Source organism: Girardinichthys multiradiatus, chromosome 4 (assembly GCF_021462225.1).
Source record: "Girardinichthys multiradiatus isolate DD_20200921_A chromosome 4, DD_fGirMul_XY1, whole genome shotgun sequence".
NCBI classification, from domain to species: Eukaryota; Metazoa; Chordata; class Actinopteri; order Cyprinodontiformes; family Goodeidae; genus Girardinichthys; species Girardinichthys multiradiatus.
In genome coordinates, this window is record NC_061797.1 from 37,531,650 (window position 1) to 37,546,472 (window position 14,823).

General features: G+C 41.0%; 1 protein-coding gene across 1 annotated transcript in view; it reads left to right on the forward strand.

Annotated features, from left to right (window-relative positions):
* Window positions 1-296: 296 nt before the first annotated feature.
* LOC124866481 (synaptotagmin-4) overlaps window positions 297-14,823 on the forward strand; it is a 31,031-nt gene continuing 16,504 nt past the window's right edge. Inside the window, exons 1-2 of the mRNA XM_047362282.1 lie at window positions 297-392; window positions 3,566-4,569. Of these exons, the coding sequence (XP_047218238.1) occupies window positions 371-392; window positions 3,566-4,569 (1,026 nt within the window). The 5' untranslated portion in view covers window positions 297-370. The remainder of the gene's footprint in view (window positions 393-3,565; window positions 4,570-14,823) is intronic.

The window sequence follows — 14,823 nt, forward strand, 5'->3', positions numbered from 1 at the left end:
GAAAATAATAATAATAAAAATGAAACTGAAACACATTCCATTAAATCAGGCTTTCCACAAGTGCAATACATACATTTTTCACTTGATAGCATGTCCAGCATATAGCAGCGCCTGGTCCGACCATTTAATTATTCAGTTTGGAGCGTAGTGAACATCCAAGACTTATTTAGTAACTGCAGTCTGAAAATGACCGCTAATAACAGAGCTCTTAGAAAGAAGGTGGGACTTCTTCAGCTCCATCCAACTCAGGTTCAGGGGATAAAATAAAAACGCTCCCCTGGCAGATGAAGCAGTTGCTGGAAGCTTTTCAGATCGTTGCACACTCGGGACGGTCCGCTCACACTGATCCAGCTTTCATTAGACACTGAAGATGTCGCAGTATTCTCTAGGAGGTAGGACATGCTTTCTATGTAAGACTTTAACTCATATTGTTCACTATGTAACAGGAAAAGTAGGCTGTTACAAAGATATTAACGGAGGCTTCAATTTGGGAAATAAAAACGGGCTCGTAGCCAATTTCTCATGAGGATATAACTAGAAAAAAACGGAGACTTCTATGTATAAAAATGATCATCAATGAATACTGTTATTTTTTTTAACACAATAGCTACAACAGCCTAATAACCTTAAAAGTCTCTTATGAAAGCAAATGCATGTTTCCCATGATTACTGCCTGGATTAGCACTGCTCAGATCAGTGTATTCATTTAAAGCGTAATGTTCAATAACTGGTCCTTAATAATAGTTTTTCACCATTACCATTATGTTACAAAAATATGAAGTTTTAAAAAAAAATGGGTAAAGGAAAAATAGTGAACATCTAGGCCACCTGATGTCACCAGCTTTCCTAAAGGCTAACACTAGACTCCAAGAATTGTAATAAACAACTACGATTGTCACAAAAAGAGCATGGATTCAGACATATTCTCTTCTAGTCTGATGGTCAGATTAAATCCTTATTTTATCACTTGTGCATAACTAAACTGGGTGCTGCATTATAAATGGTGCATTCCTCATCCCCTACAACGTGCCTCACTCTTTATTTTGCAATTAATAACCTTTAGCCATATTTCATATGGTAGCAGGGTAGTGATGGCTAATTGCTTAAATTGGACACTTCGTAGGTCCGTCTGCTTGGTGATGATTCCTGGCAGTGTATGCGAATGATGGAGCACAAGATATTGGTGATTGTTGAAAACAAATAAGGCAATTTCAGTCATTCCTGGTGCTCTTCACAAACGTCCATGTGCCTTTTTGCCAAATTTTAAATGTGAAATAAAATACCAAAAACAAGCTGTACAAGCAGAAACTAAAACCCTCCATGACATCTCTAAGTGACACAAACTGAATGTAGAAGTAGCTTTTTTGTAAGAGTTTAGTTTATCCAGTTAAAAGACAATGAAATAGCACAACAAACTGACAAACTGATGGATATATTTTGTTTAACAGAGAGTGAATTAAAGGTAAAGTCTGTATGATTCATTTTTGTAGCAACATCCGGGATGTTTAAGTTCATATCAAGCTTTAAGTAGTTTAGCAGCAGCACTAATGCTAAAGTCAAAAATGGTTTAAACTTGGTTTAAATTATATAATATTTATTCTAACAGCTAATCTAAATGAAATTTTTTTTCATCTGTGTAATTCAATGCTTCTTGGTAGATCCATCTCTTAATGGAGGGTGGCTGCCAGCTATTCTCTCTGATGGGACTTCTGGGTCTGTGCCGGGAGAGTTAACGCTCTCTTGATGAATAGTGATCTCATCTTTATGGATCATGGTTGATTTCATGCTCAAGAGCCTTTATGGTCTGATGAGATTATCATTTTATAGGAGGAACACACCTCAGGTTACACCAGCTTAGTAAATTTATTCTTCATCATGAAGATGTACCTTAACTTTGCTATTGACAGAGTAAATATCTCACTATTTGTTGACTTCAACATGGTCCCTGGCTGATATCTTTTTCATGAAAATCCAATGATGGCGGATGAGTCATCTTAATACATCCCCACTGCGTGACGTTAAACTAGCACAACAGCTTCTGTGGCCCCAATCTATTTTTATTCTAAAACCAATTTACAATTGAAAGCTAATATAAATGACTGTGAAAGATGCCAAAGATAGGGTTGGGAAAAATTATTCAAAAACATGCGTGGAAAAAATGCTATATTGAACTTTATTCTTTAATTCTTGGGATTTGGACACCCCAAATGATTCAATCTTGATTTTGTATGTGTAAATTGAAATGCTTCTCAAAGATAAAAACATAAAAAAACAAAACATATACACAAATGGTTTGCTAGAGTGAGCAAGTAACTCTAGCTATATCATTTCTACAATTACTTCAACATTTCCTCTTTGATTTCATCAGGCACACAGATTGCAGATGAAACAAGATAACGGTTTACAGCAGGATCCTTTTGCAATGCATTTATTTTCATTAGGAGTCAAACTCTAAAGATGATTTCATTTTTCAGTCTGTGATAATCTCAGTGGTTGTTTCCTTGCAGCATTAAACCTATGATACCACAATTTGGGTTTGTCATGGTCGGCTTTTCTGTGACATACAGTGCCTTGTAAAAGTATTCACCTCTTTGGCATTTTTCATGTTTTGTTGCCTCACAACCTGGAATTAAAATGGATTGTTTGATCGTTTGCACCATATCATTCACAGAACAAGTCTATATCTTTATGATTTTTATTGTTATTATTTTTATTGTGAAGCAAACTACAAATAGACCAATGTAACTAAAAACTTCAGCCTACATAAATGTTCGCCCCACCTAAAGTTGATACTTTGTATAGCCAAATTTTGCTGCACTTACAGCTACAAGTCTCTTTACAAAAGTCTCTATGAGCTTGCCACATCTTGCCGCTGGGAATTTTGCCCATTCTTCAAGCCAAAAGTATTCAAGCTCCTTAATGTTGGATGGTTTTTGCTTGGGAACAGCAATCTTTAAGTCTAACCACATATTCTCGACTGGATTGAGGTCTGGGCTTTGACTAGGCCATTCCTACACATTTAAATGTTTCCTCTTAAACCACTTGAGAATTGCCCTGCTGGAAGGTAGACCTCCATCCCAGTCTCAAATCACAAGCAGACTGGCACAGGTTTTGCTCAAGAATATCCCTGTTTTTAGCATCACCCATATTTTCCTTAACTTGGACAAGTTTCCCAGTCTGTGCTGCTGAAAAAAACATACCAACAGCATGATGCTGCCACCACCATGTTTCATTGTGGCGGTGGTGTTCTTGGGGTGATGGGATGTGTTGGATTTGTACCAGACATAGTGTTTTCCGTCATGGCCAAAAGGTAAAATTTTAGTCTCATTTGATCACGTGACACATAGATTGCACACAGATGCACTTTATTTCACTAATTATATGACTTTTGAAGGTAACTGATTGCGCCAGAACTTTTAATGAGGAAACAGTGAAATATATCATGTAGTTATGCAAGGGTTGTGATTTATGTTATTATACTATAATACTTTTAATTTGATAAACTGAAGCACTGTGTAACCTTCTTTATCATGCCTATATGTAAATCTGCCTTTTTGTTTTCTAGTCCACCTGCAGGTTGTCCTGGCTGTGGGTCTGGCTGTGTTCTGCTACTGTCTGGTTCTTGGTTGCATCCTGTGGTGTCGCAAGCAGAAACATGTTTCCTCTGAGGACAAAGAGGCAGTTTTCCTGTCCCCTCGTCCCACTGAGAGTGTGACTGTGACATTAGCTCATTCGCTGTGTACTCAGCCTGTCAAACAGCAGTATGAAGAGCTAGACGGGGACGTGTTGGAGTTCCCTTCTTCTAAAAGCAGCTCTTCCCCGTCTGAAGATGACCTCAGCACTTTCCCATTCAACACCACCCCTTCCAGATCAACTGAGCAGGTGCAGTCTTCCAGATCTTCTTTCCCAATGCGGCGCCTCAGTACTCCTGCTCTTTCATGCTCACCCAGTAAGGCTGCTAGTCACGGCAGGGCCTCTTTGCCCTCCCTCACCAAGCTCAGATTTGTGTCCAAATCCTGCCAGGTGATGGGAAGACGAAGAACCGTTAGTGGAGAAAGTTATGCTTTCAATGAGAGTAGTCGCCTTACCGCAGGTGCTCCTAGAGTTCACAGCCAGCAGATGGAGCAATTTCTCCCCCAGTATGGCTCCAGGTCTCTCTCTGTCTCCCCCAAGCCTACTCCTTTCCTGCACTATTCTCTGCTCTTCAGCTCTGCCTGTGGCACCTTGGTGGTCAACATCCTGGGGCTTTCCGGGGACAGTAGAAGGCGCAGTGGGGTGTTTGTTCGCGCCAGCCTCCCTCCACTTCACCCCTTGCCCCAGCAGACGGCTCCACGTTGGCGGAGCCTCAGCTCGGACTTCATTAGCCAGAACTTTGTGTTGAGGGTGGGCTCTGTGGAAGAGCTCCGCACCTGTACCCTGAGGCTGGCCGTCTACAGCAGAGACTTTTCTGGGCTAAGAGAGGCTGCTCTGGGGGAAGTGGAGCTGGCCTGTGAGGAGATTGAATGGGAGCCTGACTCTACAACTACCTACACCAAGCAGCTTATAGCAAGTAAAAGCAAGCTGAAAAAGGTAGATGTAAGAATAGCTTTTTGAAATTGTTTTAAATGTTTGTTACAAATAAGAAAATAGTTACCAAAGACTACAAATTTCTTGCAGTAGTGTTCGTGAGCATTGACAGTGTTACACAAAAAATTGTTCTTTCTCTTTTTCAAAAGTGAAAGAAAGAAAACTGCTATAAAAACTGTTATTTCTTAGGGAGAATGTACAGTGCCTTTTCAAAGTTGTCATACAACCTGAACTGTTTCCCTTCATTAAGTAACCACAACAACATCAATGTGTTCTATTGGGATTGTTTGTGGTTTCATAGAATTGAGAAGTGGGATGAAAACATTTTGCAGATACAAATCTGAAAAGTGTGGTGTGCATATGCATTATGTCCCTTTTACTGTTTTACACCCAGAAAAAAAAAACTGCCGCAACCAATTGCCTTCAGAATTTACATAATGAGTAAATGGGATTCAGCTATGTTTAATTTAATCTCACTATAAAAAACTGTTTTGTAAAGGCCTTAGTGGTGTGGTAACTCTGCAGGAGCTGCAGAGATCCAAAGCTCAGGTGGAATAATCAGTTGACAACTAAAAGCCATGCACTCAAAAAATCTTAAGATTGTTGAATTGTTGAAAGAAAGTCATAGAAAGCCCCACTGCAGTTTGCCACGTGGCCATGTAAGGAACATGGCAAACATGGTTAGGTGGTTAGGTGAAACCGTAATTATACTCATTGTTTTATATATGGAAATGCTGTGTGTGGTGGAAAATCAGCACTTCACAATAACCTGAATGCATCATCCTTACTGTGAAACATGGTGGTGACAGAACCATGGTTTGGAGATGCTTTTCTTCAGCAGGGACAGGGACGCTGGTCAGAACTAATGGGAAGATAGATAAAGCAGGAGCACAAATCCAGGGCAATTCTAAAGAAAACCTGTAAGAGGGTACAGAAGACTTAAGACTGGGACAGAGGTTCGCCCTTTAGCCTAACAATGACTGTAAAAATACCGCCATATAGTTACAATGGAATTAACATCAAAGCGTGTTCATGTGTATGGATGACTTGACCAAAATCTAATTGAGATTCGGTGGCATTTCTTGAAAATAGATGTTAACAAATGCTTTTCATATTATCTGACTAGGCTTGAACTATTTGTTACTGAAGAATGGGCAAAAATGTTAGCCTCTAGATCTGAAAGCTGGTAGAGACATACCCACAATAAGTTGCATCTGTAAATTAACTCAGGGTGGCTAAATACACATTTTTAGCCTAATAGTCATATTTGCCAAAATATGAGGCTGATGATATGCAACATGCGACACGTTTCAGATTGCCATCCATCTATTCTCTATACCTGCTATGCCTGCAGCGTGGCGGAAGGGAAGGGTCAGGAGGTGAGAGGAGGGTGGACCCTGGACAGTCCAACAAAGGGCATCACAGAGACATGCAGGACATACAACCATGCATTCACACATTCACTCCTTATGTGGCAAATTTTGAAAACTTTTAAGGGGTTATGAAAACGTTTTGAAGGCGCTGAATAACTTTTTATTTATTTTTTTTATTTTATGGCCCACAGAGATGCCAAAGAGAATTTACTGATAATAGCATTTAAAAAGCATTTGGATAATGGCCTGCCATGATGAAGTTGGGTTGGAGGCTTTAAAGTAAAGTATTATTATGCCTCTCACTGAAATAAAAACTCACACCCTAGGGAAACCTAAGTGAATTGGTTGTTGCTTTGCTTATTCTTTGATTTTGCTGACATCAAAAACATTTTACCATTTAATAAAAAAATAGGCAATCTTTCACATGACAGACATTAAAATCAAAAAAGCAATTTGGTGGCTCAAAATGCAGAGATAACAGATGTAAATTAATTTCAAGTATATCTAAAAGAGAGACGAAATAGGATAAAAAATACAGATGATTCAGCTTGGGACAAATGCTAAATACACGTAGATTCACACCTAAATTTGTTTCACACTAAAATTCGTATACATGGAGATGTGTACAATGTCATCCACACATATTGACACCCTTGAAAAGATGGGAAATAAAAACAAATAATATCATTTTAAATTAATAATTTTTAATACCCCACACTAAAAAATAATAGTTCTTGGTAAATTCACTATCTTGCAGAAAGACCCAATGACAGATTTGTTTTTAAATGTCATGATATTTCAAAGAGATCATCGTACTTTGCACTTTAACAATGTGATATCGGAAGAGAAAGATTCCCACGGCATCATAGGTCCTCAACCATATTTTACAGTGGGCATAAGTTGCTTTTCCTCATATTCATCATTGTTTTATTGCATTTCCACCTGCAGTGTTTGTCACAGAAAAGCTTAATGTTAGTCTCTTATGACCAAAGCACACTCTAGCTAAGGTCTGAGCAAACTCCACATATTTCTGTTTGTGGTATGATAGAAAAGGCTTCTTCCTGGCATGTAGATGGTGTCTAATGATTGTTTGGGAAACTATGTGACCCCAAGATACCACTCTTTGTTTCAGCATCATTTATCACAGTTTATCACAGCATATCATGTTCATACCCCAAGACAACTGGAAGTCATGGATTACTGAACAGTGTTTTAGAGAATTTGATTAATTTAAAAAATAAAGTAAAGTAAGTATTGTCAAGGTTATTTGTCCCGAGAGTCACACAATCACAGAAAAAAATTTATTTTTATTTTAGCATCCCCAATCTGGGATAACAACCAGCTCAACAGACTGTGGACAAAGTCAGACTCTGTAAAACGGAAGTAAATGAACAACTTGTGCATCCCCTCAAAAATACGACAGCAGCCTTTTAAACATTGAAGATAACAAATATTAACTGGCCTTGTTAAAATCTCCAGAAATGCATTTGCAGAACATGGGCCAAAATTATAAAAGGCATGTTTGATACAAAAGAAGAAGACCATATGAAGTACACAAAGAAGTATGGTTGTGGCAGCATCATGATCTGGGTTTGATTTAATCAGATGAAACAAGGATTTTATCAAGGTGGATAGAATTATGGATAGTTCCAAATACCAATGAGCTTTGATGTAAATCTTTCAGGTGTCTGCTTGAAAGCTTAAAATGAAGAGATATTTCAATTTTCTGCATCAGTTTGAGTCTAGCCTTCATCCAAATCAATAAAACATGCTCAGCGAGATTCTCCTACATTCAAACCAAAAAAAGACTGAATGCTCTAATTGAATTAAATATGGTTTTGAAAAGCTATAGTTTAAGGGCATGCACACCTACACAACCATTTTCTGACATTTTTCTTTTTCAGTTGAATTGCACAAGATAAATATCACATTATTAGAAACAATATAGAAGAAAATATAAATAATTTATTATTGCCTCATTTTTTAATTTAATAAAAACCTGGCATTTTAACAGGTGTGTAATTTTTCAGAGTCACTGTATGCCTGCACATTTGTTTTTTTTCTGTTTGTTGTTTACTTTGTGTTTCAGTGAATGCATTATGGATTCCCTGAAAAAAAGTCTTCTGAAGGTCTTTGCAAAGTCTTTATAGTTGATTTAAGGGATAGAGAAAGTTTTCTTTCCCCTCTTTGAATTACATATTTAATCTATGATCCCAGTTAGCATCAAATCAGCTATGCCATTAGCCAGTTTCTTAGAGATATTAGTCATGGTGACTGTGTTGTTAGTGACTGCAGAACAAACAGGCCAAGTGAAACAAATTGGAAGAGCGCCCACACAGTGCTCTCTGTGACTCAGCTGCAATGCTGCCAAAAGGCATTAATAACAGCCTTTTGGAGGAAGGTGAGTCTGAGGTTTCAGTGTAATTTATTCATTCATGAGCTGCACTGTTCTTGTTGGGAAAGCTAGTTTCCTGTCCCCTTCCTATGTCCAGTGATGGGTTGTCCCTTTCATTCCACAACATCATTTTCCACAGTCTTTGTTAGAGCAACTGCTGGATATAAACGTGTGGATATGGACCCGCTATAGAAAAAGCAAAGTTGCTCAGCATCCTGGAAAAGAGATCGAGCTCTGTGGCTCCAAATTTAGTGTGGGCTTTTTCTGAGTAAGGACTACGACATAATTTTCCCTTTTTGAGAATGTGCTGATCAAAAAGAATGATTGTCATTTTCTGCATGATCTTTACTTTTTAATATGAGTATCCATAATCCACAGCAAACATCACGTTTACTCCAGTCAGCAAAGGCAGAAAAAAACATTACATTTATTTTTGCAAATTAAGCAATCCGTTATTCACTTTAAAAAGCAGCCAGCTTGTAAACAGGCAGGCACATTGCTTATACCTAAAGTCACAGGTTTAGCTTTTGATGACCTGCATACAGAAGCGCGTGTCATGCTGAGGCTTTGATCAGTGCTGACCTTTAGCAAAAAATTGGCCTTTAGGTTTGAATAAGTTACTGCAGCCCAGGCTCCAAAGCACATGGTAGTCTGCTGGTGTCAAAAGAGCAGCAGCCATCTAAACAGATGAATTAATTGGGTAAACAAAATACCTACAGCTCTGTATATAGTTCCTTTGAAAGTACTCATACCCAGGGGCTTTTTTAGGGTCTCAAAACATTGAGGGCTTTAGCCCAAATCCAAAATATTTAGATTTCAATAAGACAATTTATAGGTAATTTAAAATAAAAATAATATAGGACATATTGTACCAGTTCTGTCAGGATCTGTGCCATGTCTGTTTGTTTGGTGCTGTTTACTGTGCTTAGCCTCTAGATGGCGTGGAACCTGGAGGAGAGGTGACGGGTGTTCTCTATCCCCCTGATTAAATGCTGAGGAGTATTTAAGGAGGAGGCTGCCAGCAACTCACTGCCAGAGTGTTGCCCTTAGTGGTACAGCTCAAGCCACATTACCTTTGTCTTGACCTTGCCTTGTACTTTTGGTAATTTTGAATTTGTTACCTTGCAGGTTTACCTGAACCTGACTTTGCCTTCCGCATTGAACCCTGCCTGGATTACCATCTTCTGGAAAGAAGCTATCCAGCTCCATGAACAAAGACTCAAGCCTCTTATTACTTCGTTGGATCACACCGGCTGGCAGCCTCCGGATTCCTTCGTTCCTTGGATCTCCTTCTTCGAACTCTGTCCACCCTCCTCCATCCACTGCACCAACTTCAGAAACTCTTGGACCTACTAAGCATCCTGGCACACCAGTATTCACCATCTCCTGTCTCACGGGTAAACAACCCCTTGGTCTCTCCACCCCTATCTGGTGGATCGCTCCATCAATCCAGTAAGGCAGAATTATTATTTAAGAATTTAGATCCAGAGTTATCCCTTGCTTACCGTTCTGTTTATTTTACAGTTGGTGTCCCGGTTCCAGTTCCCTGCACATTTCATTAGACTGTAAATAAACTCATTACCGTTAAACTCAGTCTCCTGAATTGCTTTCTGCATGTGGGTCAAATCTGTTCGAAACAATATGACAGAACACTCTGGCCAACCCGATCCAGCAGAAGCATTCAGGAGAACTCTTTCTGAACAACACCACCAAATCATAACTCATGACTCTTCCCTCCGTTCTCTTTTTGAACAGCAGAAACAAGCCAATCAGCAAGTCAAACAACTAGCCTCCTTGTTTCAGCAGACCTTGAGCAATTTTACCGCCCCGGCCGTAGAGGGAGCTTCAGCCTCTCCAGGCTCTCAGCAACTTCCGCACTCTCGTGATGTCACTTCCCCAAATCCTGAAAAATTCTCCAGGGAGAAAAGGGATTGTAAGGATTTCCTCCTCCAATGTACTCTTGTTTTCAATCGCTCCCCACAATCTTTTCCACATGATTCAGTAAAGATTACCTTTGTTCTGGGGTTACTCACTGGAAAGGCCCTGAGATGGGCAGAGGCGTGTTTTTCTAATTGTTTGGACTTTGGTTGTACATTCTTTGAGTTTGAGGAGGAGTTTCGACAGGTCTTCTCCTGTGAAAAAGATTTGACCGCTGATGCTCGAAAATTATGGTGTATCAAACAGAGAAACCAGTCAGTTGCTGAGTTCTCCATTGATTTTCGCACCCTTGCAGCAACCTCTGGATGAAATGACTGTGCTCTCAGAGCCGCTTTTTTCCAGTCCTTAAATGATCCGTTAAAGGATGAGTTAGCATTAGTCGACGAGCCCAAGACCTTGAATGGGTTAATCAAGTTAGCCGTCAGACTAGATAACCGAATGAGAGAGAGAAAAAGATCCGGGTTAGAACAGAGCGCAGTTAGGACCCATCTCTCTAGCCAAACCACTGAAACTATTCACCTCACCTCAGTTTCACATAATTCTGGAATAGAACCCATGCAGATCGGGCGTACTCGACTTTCCCCTGAGGAAAAACTGAGATGCCGCCAATCTCACCAGTGTTTTTACTGTGGCTCATCTGAGCATCTTCTTGCTAACTGCCCTATTCGTTCCTCGGGACCAAAAGGGCAGGTCCGTCAGTAAGTGAGGAGAGACTGACGGACCGTCCTCTTACCCCCAGACTTAGTTTGCCTGCCACATTAATTTCACGCCGTCCTTTTCAGAATTTTTCCGCTCTTATTGACTCGGATAGCGACCAGAACCTTATTGATCAGAGGTTGGTTAGTGAAGCTCAGATTGAGACTGAGCCACTCCCAACACCTCAGTTAGTTTCATCGTTAGATGGACAAAAATTACCACGAATCACTCATAGAACCAAACCTTTGACTTTAATTCTTTCCGGAAATCATAGGGAGGAGATTTCTTTTTTTGTTTACCATCTCATTAAATTCTATTGTTTTAGCTTTTCCTTGGCTCAAAAAACATAACCCTCACATTAACTGGGCAGAAAGCCGAGTTGAATCCTGGTCCTCTAACTGTCTTTCTTCTTGTCTACAGTCAGCAGTAGCATCACTCCCCTCTGAGTCAGGTCCTGCAGAAAATGAGATTTCCGATCTCTCTAATGTTCCTCCAGAGTACCACGATCTCAGGTTAGTTTTTAGTAAATCCAAGGCATTATCATTGCCCCCGCATAGACCCTATCACTGTGCAATAGATTTGCTTCCCAGTGCCCCCCTGCCTTCCAGTAGGCTCTATAACATCTCAGGACCAGAAAGGTTATGGAGGACTATATTAATAAGTCTCTGGTGACTGGGTTAATTTGCCCCTCTTCATCTCCACTCAGATCTGGGTTTTTCTTTGTGGAAAAAAAGGATCACTCCGCCCTTGTATCGACTATAGGGGGATAAAACCTAATTACAGTAAAGAACAAATACCCTCTTCCTCTCCTTTCCTCGGCCTTTGAACCAGTTCACAGTTCTGCTATATTTTCTAAGTTAGATCTCCGTAACGCCTACCATCTAGTTAGGATCTGCCAGGGGGACGAGTGGAAGACTGCCTTCAAGACCCCGTTAGGCAATTTTTAATACCTTGTCATGCCTTTTGGGCTGAGTAACGCACCAGCAGTATTTCAGTCCCTTATCAACGATGATCTTAGGGATTTTTTGAATGTTTTTGTCTACCTTGATGACATTTTGATCTACTCCAAGGACATTAAAGAGCACACCCGTCACGTTCGTCTAGTTCTTCAAAGACTTTTGGAGAATAGACTGTTTGTAAAAGCTGAGAAATGTGAGTTCCATAAAACATCTGTCACATTTTTGGGATACATCTTGGAGGGTGGACAGGTTCGCTCGGACCCTGAGAAGATCAAGGCAGTACTGGAGTGGCCTGTTCCGGACTCCCGCAAGCAGCTACAACGGTTCCTTGGAGTTGCGAACGTTTCTCAACGGTTCATTAAGAACTTCAGCTTGATAGCCGTACCACTCACTGCCTTGACCTCCACTAACATTGTGTTCACCTGGACACCAGAGGCTGACGAGGCTTTTCGGACATTAAAAGAGAGGTTTTCTCAGACTGCCATACTGGTTCATCCTGATTCCTCCAGACAGTTTATTTTGGAGGTTGACGCCTCTGATACAGGTGTTGGTGCTGTACTTTCTCAGCAGTCTCCCACAGATGGAAAGCTCCACCCATGTGCCTTCTTGACCCGTCGGCTAACAAACACTGAACGGAATTATGATGTGGGAGATAGAGAGCTGCTTGCAATAAAGTTAGCTCTCGAAGAGTGGAGACATTGGCTGGAGGGTGCAAAACACCACATTTTAGTATGGACCGATCACAGAAATCTGGCCTACTTGCAATCAGCCAAAAGACTGAACCCATGGCAATCACGTTGGTCACTGTTTTTCTCTCGTTTTGATCTCTCTATTTCTTACAGACCTGGCTCCAAGAACCTCAAACTGGATGCTCTTTCCCGGCTTTACTCACCAGACTCCACCGAGAAAGAAGCAGAACCCGTTGTGCCGTCCCATTGGACTTTTGGAGCTTTAGTTTGGGAGGTGGAGGACCATATAAACAATGCCCAACGAAACGAGCCGGACCCAGGTACAGGTCCTCCCAACAGGAAGTATGTCCCTACGTCTGCTAGGTTTAGGCTAATCCGTTGGTTTCATACTGCTAAATTCTCAGGTCACCCAGGGGTTAGCAGAACCATCTCACTCATTTCCAGGCGATTTTGGTGGCCATCCCTTCACAAGGATGTTAAAGAGTATGTGCAGGCTTGTTCGGTATGTGCCAGACAAAAATCGAGCAATCAGCCTCTCTATGGGTTACTCCAGCCTCTCAGTACGCCCAAACGCCCTTGGTCTCACATAGCTCTTGATGTTGTAACTGGTTTACCCATATCTAAAGGAAATACGGTAATCCTTACGATTGTAGACCGTTTTTCTAAGTCCTGCCACCTTGTACCACTAAAAAGACTTCCATCTGCTTTCCAAACTGCCCAGCTGTTGGTTCAGCATGTTTTTCGCCTTCATGGCATATCTCAGGACATTTTGTCAGATCGTGGCCCCAATTTGTCTCTCGTGTTTGGAAACAGTTTTGTTTGGCTCTTGGAGCCAAGGCCTCCCTGACGTCTGGTTACCACCCCCAATCTAATGGACAGACAGAACGCATGAACCAACAGATGGAGTCCATTCTCAGATGCATGACCGCAACTGAACCTCTTGATTGGTGTATTTATCTCCCATGGGTCGAATATGCACTCAACTTTCAAATCTCATCTGCAACTGGCCTCTCACCCTTTGAGGTTTCTATTGGTTATCAACCTCCTCTATTCCCCGCAGATGAAAAGGACATAGCTGTAGCATCTGTTCGGCACCACATACGCCGTTGTAAACGGATCTGGGGAAATGCTACCAGAGCTCTTCTTCGTACAGCGGTCCAAAACAAGAAGTACGCTGACCGTAGGCGGCGGCCTGCTCTGGCATACCGTCCTGGCCAAAAGGTTTGGTTGTCCTCCCGGGAGATCCCATTGAAGGCTATGTCCAAAAAACTGTCTCCTCGCTTCATTGGTCCCTACACTATCGACTCAGTCATCAGTCCCTCTGCTCTTCGTCTACGCCTGCCTTCCAGCCTATGTATCCATCCTGTGTTTCATGTCTCTCAAGTCTAACCTTTCATTTCCAGCACAACTGAAAAAATCAGATTGTTTTTAAATAAAAATGTGAAGTTCAATGCCATTTTGTGACTGCATCTTTTTAATACTTCTAAATTTCTTCTATCAAGAAGTCCGGGGCTGTTCAGAAAACATCCGGGGCTTCCAACCCGAAAGCCCAGGTCTACCTACGCGCCTGCTCATACCCCTTAAACTTTGTCACATTTTGTCATGGTAAAAACACAAAGTTCAATTATGTGATAGATCAACACAAAGTAGTGCATAATTGTGACATTGAAATAAAAGGATAGGCTATATGATCTTTTTTACAAATAAAAAGTATTTGAAGTGCAGTTTGCATACGTATCCAGCCTCCCTGACTCAACATTGTAAAACCACCTTATAATCCAATGAGACCTGTATGTTTTTTGGGTATTCTTTACAAAATATCTCATTACCCTGATTAGATGAACAGTGTCTATGAACTTCCATTTTCACATGCCACTGACCACTGTCATGGTATGCTGGTTTTATGGTGGACTAATGTGTAGACAAGGCCGTGGGAGCCACAAAGTGAGTTGAATTGTCTTTTGATAATCAAAACTGGTAGACTCACATGTGGAGGCAGGACATGGAATACAGCCAAGTTACAGACATGAAGCAAGCTAATTAGCAGCAGGAACCAGTGGCGGGCAGTGAAAACCAGAGACTTTAAATACAGATGCAGGGCGGAGAAATGACCAATGGACTAGAAGGGCTAGTCAGATGAGATGTGGATCAGCTGGTGGCAGGGAAATGGAGAGCAACTGAATGAGGGAGGCTAATTAACACAGATG